Here is a 14,299-nt window from a genome sequence, read left to right as displayed (position 1 = left end):
ACTTCTGTGGGTTAACTTCTCCTACAAGTTTTGCTGATAATTCATTCGAAACTTTTGCATCTCTTTCAATCTAATAAATGTCATATGGCTGCTGAGGCCCTGACAGATTTAGGAGATAATTCATTCTTCCTTATTCAAGTAGATTGTTAATGTCTTCTTTGGTTAGAGGAAGGTGGGGTCCAGGTTGTTCAGAATAGGAGGCTATAAAGAATACAGCGTGGGATAAAATGAAGGAAAAATGCCAACTATCAGCAATTTGCATTTTCAGTGGCAAATTTCAGTTAGGAATCGCAATCGCAATTGGCTACTACTTGAATGTTACTTGAGCAGATGTGCAGTCATTCAGGAATATTTCCCCAGAACAATAACTCTGGAACATCTCCTGGAATTCCTGAAGTTATAACATCCCAGCAAGACCTTTTTTGGCGTACACTATTGGAAGTCTTCAACGCCGCAGTGTGAATTCATTCGGGGAAGATGATGGTGTGATACTTCGCTGTGAATAGTATTACTGAAGGGTTTTCGCTTCCGTTTTAGAACTTACACGTTTGCCTGCTCAAGGAAAAGGGTATACATTACCGACGAATGAAGTGGAGACGAAGGAAACGAACTCGAAAGTTTTACTTTTTCCTCCTAGCACTTGAAAATTTTTTTTTAAGAGTTTCTTACATGCGGATACATCTTACCTATCTCTCAAATAACGTGTTTTCTTTTCTTATTTTTCTCTTTGCAGGCTTTCTCAATTGTAATTCAAATACCTTACAGTCGCTGGCTCAACTGCATGGTAAGTTTTTACGTTTCCTTCCAACTTTCTATTTTTTTTTGCAGTGGGAAAACTTTTCTAGGAAACGAGTAAAAAAATTAAATTGAATTTTGATTTATTGATAACATGTTGAATATTATGGTAAATTGCTCTTGTTGGTGCGAAATTGGCTAGGGCATTTCGAATGTTCTGTAATGCGGAAAAATTTGAGTTTGTATTCAACATTTCATAGAAGTTTTAAAGAACTCAATTTTAGTTCCAAAATGTTGGTAGCTTGATGTTGTATGGTAATTTCATGGTCTAACTTGATTCTTTCTTCTAAAAAGTACTACCCATTGTGGCGAAATGTACTTTTGGTGCTTTTGAATTGTTCTATAAGGAATTCTGGTTGAATTATGCAAGGGGAAGGGGTACTTTCAAGTTCCCCGAAGTCTGGCATTTGACCAGTAACAAGTTGAATTTACATTACGATCTGTTTATTTAATACACCCTCCAAAACCACATGGGTAATTGCAATGTAAGGAGTGGGAAAATATTGCATTTCAAATCAAGTATGAGTGGTGTATAAGTTTTGCAGGTCTGATTCAGGAATTTCCAAACGAATTCAGAATTTCCAAACCAATTTCTGATCTTTTCAAACCCATTTCAGTATTTTACATTCCAAATTCAGACTTTTCCATTCCAAAATCGCAATTATACACTTTGCATTCGGAATTTTTTTATACCAACTTTTTACCGCTGAGTGAGGTTAGAGTTAGGATTCTTTGAAAAAATTTGAGTTAATTGTCTAACATTATTTACTTTGATAAACCATTGTATTATGTCTGGGAATATAATGACTCAATGGCGGCCTCTAGCACGTTATTTGGCATTTTATATTTTTTGAAAATTTAATATGCCTTCTTGGGACTCGACCTTGGTGAGGTAATTATTTAACTTTTAGATGAAAGCCAACTTCGGTAGAAAATCTAGTAACGAAACAGTTGCTTGCTCTGGGTAGGTGTCTGAAAGTAATTAGGAACGCCACAATGTAAACTTCTAATACTTTTGAAGTCATCCCGATTGTCAGTGGACATTAATGAGGTTCTATCGGAATCAGAGGAATTAATTGCAGTCACAAATATACTACAGAAGTCATAAGAAGAAACTGCAAAGATTCAAGAGATTGCTCAGGCCGAATACCATGGTCTATTAAAACAGGGTCATATTTTTTCAAAAATACTAACCAGATTCTTATTCAGTGGTAAAATGTTGCTATGAAACTATATTGAAAAAATTTTGAATTTGAATTTCGAAATTGATTTGGAAAAGTCTGAAGATAATTTGAAAAGGTCTGAAATTCGTTTGGTAATACTGAATTTGGTTTAGAAAATTCTGAATCAGATTAGAAGAACCTATATCTATATCAGTGTACACTATAAAAAACGATGAACGGTTCCGAGGAACTGAGTACCATACGTATAGAAATTCAAGTCGAGCGTTCTGGATTGAAACGCCCAAAAACAAAAACGAAAAATAACTGGCCGGAATTACTGAAAGCTGTGAAATCGCAGAAAATAATTTAACAAATTTAAAAAAAAAATCGTATAATTCAAGGCGTCCTTAGCTAAAAATAAGAGGTAATTGTTTAAAGCTTTACTAAACCTCGTATGCTGCTATTGCTTACCTAATATCCATTCGCATAAAGCATTTGTAAGATCCATTGTATCATATAATCCTTACTTTCTTCTATGGCGCTTCAGCCCGATGTCGGTTTCAACATCCTGAAGTCTTCATTCTTCTCTGGCGCGCGACCACATCTTCCTATTTCCGAAACCGAGTAGCGTGTAATTTGCATTATCCACTCAGTCCTCCTATCCACTTCCGCATTGTCCTGGTTGTAGTAGTTTATCTTCAAGCTTGCCTTTGAGTAGGTGCTGTTGACCCTACGCTTTACATGGCTTGTCCATCTGACCTTCCGAATCTTAATATTGGATGGTGGCCTCTGGTCTAGCGTATACCACATACAACTCACTGCTTTAACTCATTCGCAACCCGTATTCTATCCTCGGTAAGCCTAATATTATCTTGAGTACTCGACATTCAAAACATTGCTATATGCTCTCCGATCTGTTCATCGTCCGCTTCTCGTCGGAGTAAGACAGGACAGGCCTAATCAAAGTTTTATCTATTGTGAACTTTGCCAGCAATGTACCTATATACATTTTTTTGGTGGGACACCTGGCAGGATATTTTCTTGCCAAGTATTATTCGTCTGTGGATTTCGTCTATTATTTGGTTCTCCTTTGTGCGAGCTATACTTAAGTACATAGCACTGTCGACTTATTCGAAGCAATAATCGTTAAGTGTCGCGTATTGTCTGACTAACGTTTTTCTCGTTGTTTTTGTGTTTATTTCGATTCTCTAGAACTTTCTTTACTGCTTCATTAAGCTTCACAAGTTTCTCCTTCGCGCTCCCTTTCGATGGCGGTGTTTGTGTCATCCGGTCACTACCTGGAATGGTTTGTACAGAAGCGCCTCCATTGGCATCTTTTAAATTATATACCCCCGAATGATGCTGGGGTCAGGTCATTGTTTCGTTTTAATTCGAAATTTGTCCGTAGTATCTTGTTAGCTGGTTTGACATCTTTGCTATAGCGATAGACTGACTCATTGCAACCCTCGGGGTCACTAAGTCAAGTAAGTGGTACACCAACCGAGATACTTGGCTTTGAAAGACAATGTTGAAATGATAATAACCGTTGACACAACAATCCATTTTGGATCAGGTCCTTGAAATGTGTTGGAGCACTTCATTCAAGACCGGTCAGCATTACGCTCGCCCGAGATCAATACCCTGATTTGACTCAGGTACTCATTCACAGCTGAGTCGGCTGGTGTCCGACATCCAGTCACGATTACAAATCCCTTTGCCACCAACGAGACTTGAACCGCGACCTTCGGCCCACACATTGGCATACTGATTTCCGCGTTCAGATTTCGGCGTCCTTTTCAATATGGACTTCCGCCACGGTCTGACCTCCAGCAGTGTATATTATTGCATAAAGTAGTCCACAATACAAAGCCTCAGAACGCCTAAACATGCTCTATGTGCGCTGACTCTTGCTATCGATCGATATTTACTTTGATGTGTTTGGTTGAGTTCGTACGTATCATCTAGAAGTGTCACTGCCTTGTCATTTCCTCCAAATTTGGAGATGCGATCAAAACTTTTTGTAAACAGGAGGACCGCATTGCAAATTTTGTCTGCGAATTTAAATCTTCTTGACAACTTCCTCGCAAAATGTCATCGCTTCAGGTCTGTCTGGCGATTTCTGGTCTTGTCCAGCTTCCATGATCCTCATGCACTATTTCTTTAAGCGTGGCCTATTAGCAGCCGTAGAGCTCGAATTTTCCCTTTTTCATGCGAAATTTTCCGAATCAACTTCAAAAAAATGTCCTTCGATATTTGCCGTGGCTATGCTCATGTTAGATATGAAAATGGAATGAATCTCCGCATGCTACGTTCTTTATCTTGATTTAAAAGGCTTTGCATTTCCTGTTGTTGAACTGTGGAAAATAAGAGAAGTTAGTATAGGAACTGAAAAGCTGATCGGATCCATTTGGTCATGCCACATTGTATAGCAAAATATTCCCCGGATTCAACGTTTGATTTTTTTGGTCTAACTTCACTTCGTTATGATTCGTGGGTAACACTTTCTTCCTTTCACAAATTGTTAGATTCACCTCCTTCTTTTTTCTTCAGCGTCAGCAACTTCATCATGATGAACAAGGAGGCTATACACAGAAGAGCCCATTCGAGTTTCTAGTCGAGGTAGTGTTTGACTTGTGCATAGGTCTTACTCATATGATACATGTATTGTTAGGTCGACGGTGCGCATATGGTTTTCTTGTATATGTGTACCAATGTGGCAAATCACGAAAAGCTATTCTCGCAACCACGTGGCCGCACACGATGGGCAGAATGTATTTGCACGGATCATTGAATCAAGACGATGCAGTTCTGCAGTAATTTTCTTCCATCATACAAATTCAAGCATTGGGTCGGGAATCGGGTCTCCTTGCGGTGGAATTTGATGTAGACTTTCAGGGAAAGTATGACTAGTGATTCGCTCATGGGTCAATACATGAATAGTGGATGTAAATTTTCACGAGACGTGACCTATAGCCAATTGTCATGATCTAGAAGGTTGGATAAAATGAAGTCAAAAATACAGCCAATGTGTCCTGGCGTAGGCGGAGAGAAAAAGTTGAACATAACCAAAGGAGGTCATGCTTTACTGCAATCTGAACCGCTCGATCAGTCGATACTGTAGCCCGAATTCATATATAGCGGAGAATAAATTTGCGTGTAAGGAGCACGGAGTTACTAAACATCCAGGCAAGTATTTGTATGTTGAGCGAAAAAGTAAGACGAGGAAAAGAGAAAAGTAAAACTGACTGCAGAATTACCGCGACATACTCTTGCTACCGTAACCTACCAGCAAATGTACTACAATTGTAAAGACCGGGCGCAAGCTGAGACACAGGGTAATGCAGAGTAACACAGGGTGACACAGGAAAGCAGAAAGTGAAAGTGCGCGCAGGTAGAGTTAAATTTGAGGCGTGATTTTATAACGACTGCGTGCTGGTGTGTGAACAATTTATGGAATGGTTACTGCATATTTAGAATCTTTAATAAATTCCGAATCTGATTCGGACTATGTTGAATACAAAAATATTTCGTGGAAAGGTCCCGAAAAGCAGTTATTTATAAAAAAGAAAAACGCAAGGATGAATTTTAGAATGATTTAAAACTATCAGCGTATAAGCTGTGAACAGTTTCTGAATTGCATAGATTCATCAAAGGGAAGGGTGCAATGTGTGAAAGCCTATTTAAACTGAAGAAAAAGTGGCTACATTTTTTAAGGCGGAAATTTATTGGTTTTCTGCAAATCTAAAAGATGTTTTTTTCTTTTATTCAAGAATGAAAGAATAAGTGAACAGTTACTTTTTTATATACATTTATTACTACTGGAAATTTATATTTTATTACTAATTAAATAAATTCAAGATTGATAGAAAAACCATACAAATATTTACAATACAAAATTAGTATTAATTTTTATTTAGAAGAAAAATCAATGATGATCGACTACAGGTGCAGCATTGCCACTAGCCTCGCTGGAGCTTTGAGAAGACGAACTTTCGGAAGAAAGCGGTGTGAATGGGGAGCATTGCGAATTACGATCAGTGTATTGTGATAGATTGTGGGGTATGAGTATGCATGGAAAGACCGGACCCGGTTGCTATTATATTTGTATGCTCCCCGCTTTGAAAATATAATGTTTAACAAGATGTTGTGACTGAGGCGGCATTCTTTTCGTTGTTGTTGACATAAACAAGTCGGGAAACCGGAAGCTGGCCGCTTCAGGTAAGGAAGGTTTTGTGTATTTCTTTTATAAAGACATTTGAGTGTGAATTTGCCCCATTAGTACGTAACATGTAATATACGCATATATTATGTTAGAATATCCACTTTCGGGTGATATTGACATTCAAAACTAGAATTTCCAAAGAAGTGTCAACTTTGACCTATTATAACCTTGTTAGTAACAATGCTATTTCCACCAAACTTGGTAAGATCAAGTTCTATGTCACAGCCTACATTGTTGCAAAATGTCGTGGTGCTAGGATGAACTTAAGGGGGGCCACAAATTGCTGAAAATTACAGTAATATACTATTATTAACTTTATTTGAAGGGATATCGATATGGAAATTACTTCAGAGCCTAGCCACCATAAAGTGGCAGTCTCTTGATTTGTTTTTAGATTTTTCGGTTGGGCAATTTCTGAGAATGGCTTTGTTAAATAAATTATCACTTTCGACCTCGCGAACTCCCCGCCTTTCCGAAAAATGTTAAAATTAAAGCCAGTTGCGGAAAGTACTAAAGGTTTCCTCCTTTTGTTCGCCGTGTAAGGCTGAAGAATCCCAATCTGGTGTTGATAATTCTACTGCTTTATAGAAATTGAATGCCTTAACTTTTCACAAATTAGTTTAGCATCAGAACATGTAAGGAAGTGACGTAAACGAATATCATTCGGTGAAAATTCTTCCAAATTATAGCATTATTTTGTAGTTGTTTTGCTTTCGCGTACTACTTTTACGTTAAGCAGGGCTAATAAAGGCAGAAGTTTTTCGAACCTTAAGTACGAAAGGAAGATCTCCCATTACAAGCAATTGATAAAAGTTTAAAAATGTCTGTGCGGTATGTTGGGTTGGAGGAAGGGGCTTGCAAGTTCCCTTTCCTAGCTTCTGAGCCACTTTTTTCAATAATATATGTTACAGCCTTAATTACATATCTAGACGTGTTGTGATTGCATTGTATACGTCGCAGGTCCCTAGCTTCAAGACACAGCTACAAAGGTATCGCTTACCACTATAGAATGAGTGACTGAACAGTATCGAATATGGTAAAACAAGTTGTAGGAACTATTTACGACTATATGCCAGAACCGAAAAAAAGAACAGTGGGGTAATTGTTCATGGTTTTGAAAAAAAGTAGCAATTTCCCCATTACGTCGGAGCAATTGATGGCAAACATATTTTAAAAGCCACAAAAATACTTTCTCCATTGTATTGATGCCCGCTGTTAATTCAGACTACCCGTTTATCACTATTGATGTTGGCTCAATGGGAAAATACAGCGATAGAAATGCCTTTGATAACGTTATGTTAACGAAAAAATTCAAAAAATGTTTTAGATCTTCGACCTGTTCTTCCCATTCCTGGAATTTTTTATCTAAAAGCATATGTTTTTGTAGGAGATGAACCCTTTTCTTTCTAAAGATTTGATACCTGGTTAATCAACAATTTTCTAATGAGAAAAATGAGAATAATTATTAGGCAATATATGAACCATTTTTTGAATGACTTGTATCCATTAGGGAGTCAATATTGGCTGTCAGTCAACTCAGGTTGCAGTCACTAGTAAAAACTGCGACATGAACACCAACCTTCACAGCTCACGGACGCTCTCAAATCGCATCACGTTACCTTGCGTTCGCACATGCGCGGTTTACAAAAACTCACGGCAAACCACGTCACGTCACCTCACTAAGCTGCGTCTGAACTTGCGTCCGGCCTGAACGTTTGTTGTCAATATTCTAAAGAGCACTATATATGGCTGTTCGAAGAGGTGGATGGCATTCCTAGACCTTACGTCAACTCCGATTTTTTGGCAATATTACTCTACTAACTGAGTTTGATTGCAACTGTTTCACTTCATAAGAAATATGCTGCGCGGTAGTAGGTTTTCTTCAACCCTTTCTTTTATAAATTACTGTTTCCTTTACAACCTACCTGAAAAGTGCGAAATAATGTCCTCCGGTTTACTACCTCACTAAACCTCAAGATGCTAGAATCTGAAACATTTATTTCAATGATTTTTTTATGGAAACCTTATTGAAAGCAGCTCTTTGTCCGTCTCTCTATTTGCTGGTCACGCGCACCCTCTTCAGAAGCGGTTATACGTATTAACCCGAAGTTCGTTAGAAAGATTGGAACTGTGAACTCCCACGTAGTGAATGACATCGTTCTTAGTTGAGCTACGAGAAATAGGTGGGGCCTCTGAATAAAGGAATGTGGGGGGCTAGATTATTTATCTTTAAAGCAGGTTTAAGCTTTGACATCAATTGCAAAGTGAGGTAGTGGGGAGCTCGGAAGAGGTCACGTTTTTAAAGACCCATTCTCCAAAACTATCCAGTGGTAAAATCTGGGAAGAACCACAATGACACTTCTACATAACAGCTAGGCCTCCAAAGACACCCCACATCGATATTTTTCCAGATAAAGTTAACAATACTATAATATTGCATTTTTTGAATTTGATGAAAAACCTTGTTAATTTCATCCTCGAAATACAAAACTCTGCAGTGATATAAACACCAACATGGGGCATCATAGTGAAAAGTTTGGTTGAAATTTTTCGGTTATTAACAAAGTTATTGGAGTCTATAGGAGTTGTCTATTTCGCATAGAATTACTGTACCCCTACATAAAATGTGACTATAATGAAAAAGTGGATAGTCTGGCCTACGTAAAACATACACAATAGCAGTTTTTAAAAATAGGTCGATTAAGCACCCAAATATTCATACGGGGGAAAAGCGTTTCATACCTCAAGAGTCGAGCTTCCAGTTTCCGACTTGTTAGTTTGTTTCTTACCTTTTTACGGTTTCGTTGAAAACAAAGCCGTATTAAAATCTCTCTAGTCTCTCTGTTTGCCTGTCTGTTTGTCACACGCACTCTTCTTAGAAACGACTGCACGACTCACACTTACGGTGACTTACATTGCTGCACGTTGGGTTTAAGGGGGGATCCCTTCTACGTCAAAGATTGATGCAAAATTTTTTCCATCGAATATACCCATGAGGGGTATCAAATGAAAGATCTCAACTAGTACTTTGTGAAACAAAAATTAGTTTAAATGGTCGTTGGAAAGGGGAGGATTGTGGGGGTCCAAAGGAGTTAATTACTTTGAGGACCCGTTCTCTCTCCGAAAAAATAGGCCTCAAAATACTATCCGCTAAAACATCTGCTTAAGTAAAGTTGATAATAGTATATTAATATATTCTGAAACTTTACTGCGAGCAACTTTAATTTCATCCTAGATTCATATCATATAGGTTTTCATTAGGGGCATTATACGGAAAAGTTTGATGGAAATCCTACTATTGCTAATAAATTTACAGTAGGTTAAATTTACCTATTTCGCGTCAAAATACAGGGTGCGGCAGCATACCTTCCTTTTTTCAAAACTCAATAAAAACTATTGTATGCATCGGAAAACATTTATTTATTTTTTATAATATAGGTACATGTCTAAAGTTTTTATTTACATTGTTTTCAAGATCAAATCTGTTAGGCGACGTCCCCTATTCTCCATACATTGCGTAAACCGATTTCTGGCGTTTGCCATTTGCTGTCTCTTGTTAGAATCATCATCATCATCATCAACGGCGCAACAACTGGCATCCGGTCTAGGCCTACCTTAATAAGGAACTCCAGACATCCCGGTTTTGCTGTCTGGCGTCCTGACCTACGCCGTCACTCCATCTTAGGCAGGGTCTGCCTCGTCTTCTTTTTCTACCATAGATATTGCCCTTATAGACTTTCCGGGTTGGATCATCCTCATCCATACGGATTAAGTGACCCACCCACCGTAACCTATTGAGCCGGATTTTATCCACAACTGGACGGTCATGGTATCGCTCATAGATTTCGTCATTGTGTAGGCTACGGAATCGTCCATCCTCATGTAGGGGGCCAAAAATTCTTCGGAGGATTCTTCTCTCGAACACGGCCAAGAGTTCGCAATTTTTCTTGATAAGAACCCAAGTTTCCGAGGAATATATGAGGACTGGCAAGATCATAGTCTTGTACAGTAAGAGCTTTGACCCTATGGTGAGACGTTTCGAGCGGAACAGTCTTTGTAAGCTGAAATAGGCTCTGTTGGCTGACAACAACCGTGCGCGGATTTCATCATCGTAGTTGTTATCGGTTGTGATTTTCGATCCTAGGTAGGAGAAATGGTCAACGGTCTCAAAGTTGTATTCTCCTCTCCTTATTCTTCTTCGTGTTTGACCAGTGCGGTTTGATGTCGTTGGTTGATTCGTCTTCGGTGCTGACGTTGCCACCATATATTTTGTCTTGCCTTCATTGATGTGCAGGCCAAGATCTTGCGCCGCCTGCTCGATCTGGATGAAGGCAGTTTGTACATCTCGGGTGGTTCTTCCCATGATGTCGATATCGTCAGCATAGGCCAGTAGTTGGGTGGACTTGAAGAGGATCGTACCCCTTGCATTTACCTCAGCATCACGGATCACTTTCTCGAGGGCCAGGTTAAAGAGGACGCATGATAGCGCATCCCCTTGTCGTAGACTGTTGCTGACGTCGAATGGTCTTGAGAGTGATCCTGCTGCTTTTATCTGGCCTCGCGCATTGGTCAGGGTCAGCCTAGTCAGTCTTATTAATTTCGTCGGGATACCGAATTCTCTCACGGCCGTGTACAGTTTTACCCTGGCTACGCTATCATAGGCGGCTTTAAAGTCGATGAACAGATGGTGCAACTGTTGTCCATATTCCAACAGTTTTTCCATCGCTTGCCGCAGAGGTCAAATCTGATCTGTTGCTGATTTGCCTGGAGTGAAGCCTCTTTGGTATTGGCGAATGATGTTCTGGGCGTATGGGGCTATCCGGCCTAGCAAGATAGTGGAGAATGTCTTATAGATGGTACTCAGCAACGTGATACCTCTATAATTGCTGCACTGTGTGATATCTCCATTTTTATGTATGAGACAGATAATGCCTCGTTGCCAATCGTCAGCCATTGATTTGCTGTCCCATACCTGGAGCACAAGTTGATGAACCACTTGGTGTAACTGGTCGCCTCCATATTCAATTATTTAATCAATTCCGCTGTAATTCCATCGGCTCCTGGCGACTTATGATTTTTTAGCCGATGAATTGCACGGACTGTTTCTCCTAAACTTGGTGGTGGCAGTATTTGTCCATTGTCTTCAGTTGGCGAGACCTCCAACTCGACGATGTTCTGGTTGTTCAGTAGCTCATCAAAGTACTCAACCCATCGCTCTAACATGCCCATTCTGTCGGAAATCAGATTTCCCTCATTGTCTCGGCAGGATGAGCATCGAGGTGTATAAGCCTTCATCCTGCTGACTTGTTGATAAAACTTCTGCGCCTGGTGCAGTTGCTCCCTGTACTTTTCTAGTTCACAGACTTGTTGGTTCTCCCAGGCTTCCTTTTCCCGTCTATGAAGTCGCTTCTCCGCTCGACGGAGTTCGTGATAAGTCTCTGCGCGTACCCGCGTTCTTTGAGAATCCATCATTACTCGGTATGCGGCATTCTTCCGTTCCGTTGCTAGCTTACATTCATCGTCAAACCAGCCGTTCCGACTCCTTTTGCGGCTGGGGCCAAGTATGTTTGTGGTCGTATCCATGATAATGTTCTTCAGGTGATTGTGAAGATCATTTCTTGATGCTTCATCTCCAGGTCCTCTGTTGACTGCGGTTATTACGGCATCCATTTCCCTCTTATAGGTGTCGCGGAGGGTTGTGTTGTGGATGGCTTCAGTGTTGACTCTCACCTGATTGTCAGAGGGGATTCTAGGTGGTATTGTTATCCGTGCTCCATGCCAACAAGATAGTGATCCGAGTCTATATTGGCCCCCCTATATGTTCTGACACTCATCAAGGCTGAGAGGTGGCGGCGTTCGATCAACACGTGGTCAATTTGGTTGAAAGTGATCCCGTCTGGAGAGGCTCACGTATGTTTGTAGATCGCTCTCCGCGCAAACCAGGTACTTCCAACAACCATTTCGTGTGACCCTGCTAATTGAATAGTCCGCAGTCCGTTATCATTTGTTTTTTCGTGTAAGCTATGGGAGCCAACGTATCGCCTGAATACGGGCTCCTTCCCTACTTGGCTGTTAAAATCCCCAAGTATGATTTTGATATCATATCTGGGACAGGCTTCGAGGGTTCTTTCTACTGCTTCGTAGAAGCTATCCTTCTCCGACTCTGCAGTCTCCTCTGTAGGGGCGTGAACGTTTATGAGGCTTATATTTCTAAACTTGCCTCGCAAGCGCAGAGTGCATAGCCGTTCGCTTATGTTTTCAAAGCCGATAACAGCAGGTTTAATTTTTTGGCTGACTAAGAAACCTACTCCGAGCACATGGTTTACTGGATGACCGCTATAATATACGGTATAGTGGCTCTTCTTCTGGAAACCGGTCCCTGTTCATCGAATCTCCTGTAACGCTATTATATCAGCCCTATATTAGGACAGGGTATCGGCTAGCTGCTCATCCACTTCATCTCTGTACAGGGAGCGCACGTTCCATGAGAAAATGTTATTCCGTTGTCGTTGCCGGGTCCGTCGTTTTAAAATCCGTCCTATCCGAGGCTCCTGTTGTGGCTTCGTAACAAGTTGTTTCCCGTGTGGGGTCAGCCCTGCCCAACCCCCAACCTGGAGGACCAGTTGGTACACTTTGCCCCGTTTTTAGGCGAGGGAGACTCGCCTTCATCCTTCTCCGTCTGCAGCTTTTCGTTAAGAAAGACCTCCCAGCGGTCGCCACGTGGAGGTGGATATAGGGTTTGGTAGTAGAGCTTTTGATGTTGGTTCAGCAGGCATTTCCCAGGTTTTAGGCTCCATCGTGGATACCAATCCACGTTTCGCCCTGGGACCTACACTACCCTTTGACCACCAAGCACCAGTTAGCATAGCAGGTGTTATGTTGGCAATTTCTTCTTGGATATTGGTCTTCAAATCAAAACCCCATAGCAAAAATCACAAGGGGACAGATCGGGAGAGCGTGCCGACCATTCCAAATCGCCTCTAATTGAGATAAGGCGCTCTGGAAAGTGTTCCCTCAAAACAGCCATCGATGCTCTTGAAATGTGTGCTGTTGCACCGTCTTGTTGGAACCAAGTGTCCCCCAAATCCAAATTTTCTAGCCGTGGGAAAAAAAATTCTGTAGCATGTTTACATACCGGTCCGAATGCACTGTCACTATAACCTCATTTTCCTCAAAAAACCAGGGACCAATAATTCCAGCTGAGGAAATTGCACACCACACTGTGACTTTGGGTGAATGCAAAGGCTTTTGATGCAATTTTCGAGGGTTGGTGTCAGCCCAGTAGTGCATGTTTTGTTTGTTAACCGACCCACACAAATGAAAATGGGCTTCATCGCTAAAAAAAACAATAGCACAATTGAATATCGGGAACGACATCAAGAAGAAGCTCACACGCGTTCATCCGAGAATTAAAGTCACGTTCTGAAAGTTCCTGCACTATCGCCATCTTATAGGGATGAAAATGAAGATCATCACGAAGAATTCTTCTCACAGAACGATCGGATAGTCCAAGGGCAGATGCGTGTTTGCGTGCAGAACGCCGTGGCGATCGCAACATTGACGCTCTCACTGCTTCAATGTTCTCAGGTGATCTAACGGGCCGAGGGACTCCAGTTCTTTCTTTTGTCACACTTGCAGTTTGTCTAAATGTAGTGACCCATGTAACAATTGATTTGCGGTCTGGGACGGGAGCCGACGGGGCTAAATTAAAGCGATTCCGAAATGCACGCTGTGTTGCAATAACCGAATCCGCTTGTAAAGTAAACCTCAACGGCAAAGGCGCACTCCTCACTATTCCAACGCATGATGGCGACTGAACCGTGTCGGGACAAAACTTTACAGTATCCCCTCTTGAACGAGACCACTAGCGCGCCGCTATGACATCAACTAACTGAGTGGCGCGCATTTTAAAAAAGGAAGTTATGCTGCCGCACCCTGTACTACTCTCTGAGAGATAAAATGCCCATATTACATCGAATTGAATATCGGGTATATCAACGTATATACACTAGAAGCTACATATATGGTAAATGGAACCATCGTGTAGTCAAGTATTTTAGCATAAAAAATCAACAAAATTCTTCATACCTTAAGCACCGGGCTTCCGGATTCCGACTTG

The 14,299-nt window shown here is 40.8% G+C and overlaps 1 protein-coding gene across 3 annotated transcripts in view; it reads left to right on the top strand.

Annotated features, from left to right (window-relative positions):
• The window catches only part of LOC119653268 (cytoplasmic polyadenylation element-binding protein 2), a 575,423-nt gene that overhangs the window by 429,202 nt on the left and 131,922 nt on the right, over positions 1–14,299 (top strand). For all 3 annotated transcript variants that reach the window (XR_005249669.1, XM_038057890.1, XM_038057889.1), the window contains exon 4: positions 734–784. Coding sequence is in view for 2 of the 3 variants with exons in the window: in XM_038057890.1 (XP_037913818.1) it covers positions 734–784 (51 nt within the window). In the remaining variant the exon portion in view is untranslated. The remainder of the gene's footprint in view (positions 1–733; positions 785–14,299) is intronic.

The sequence above is a fragment of the Hermetia illucens genome, chromosome 3 (assembly GCF_905115235.1).
Source record: "Hermetia illucens chromosome 3, iHerIll2.2.curated.20191125, whole genome shotgun sequence".
Classification (NCBI taxonomy): Eukaryota; Metazoa; Arthropoda; class Insecta; order Diptera; family Stratiomyidae; genus Hermetia; species Hermetia illucens.
Note: the sequence above shows the minus strand (reverse complement) of the source record. Positions and strands in the feature narration are given on the sequence as shown.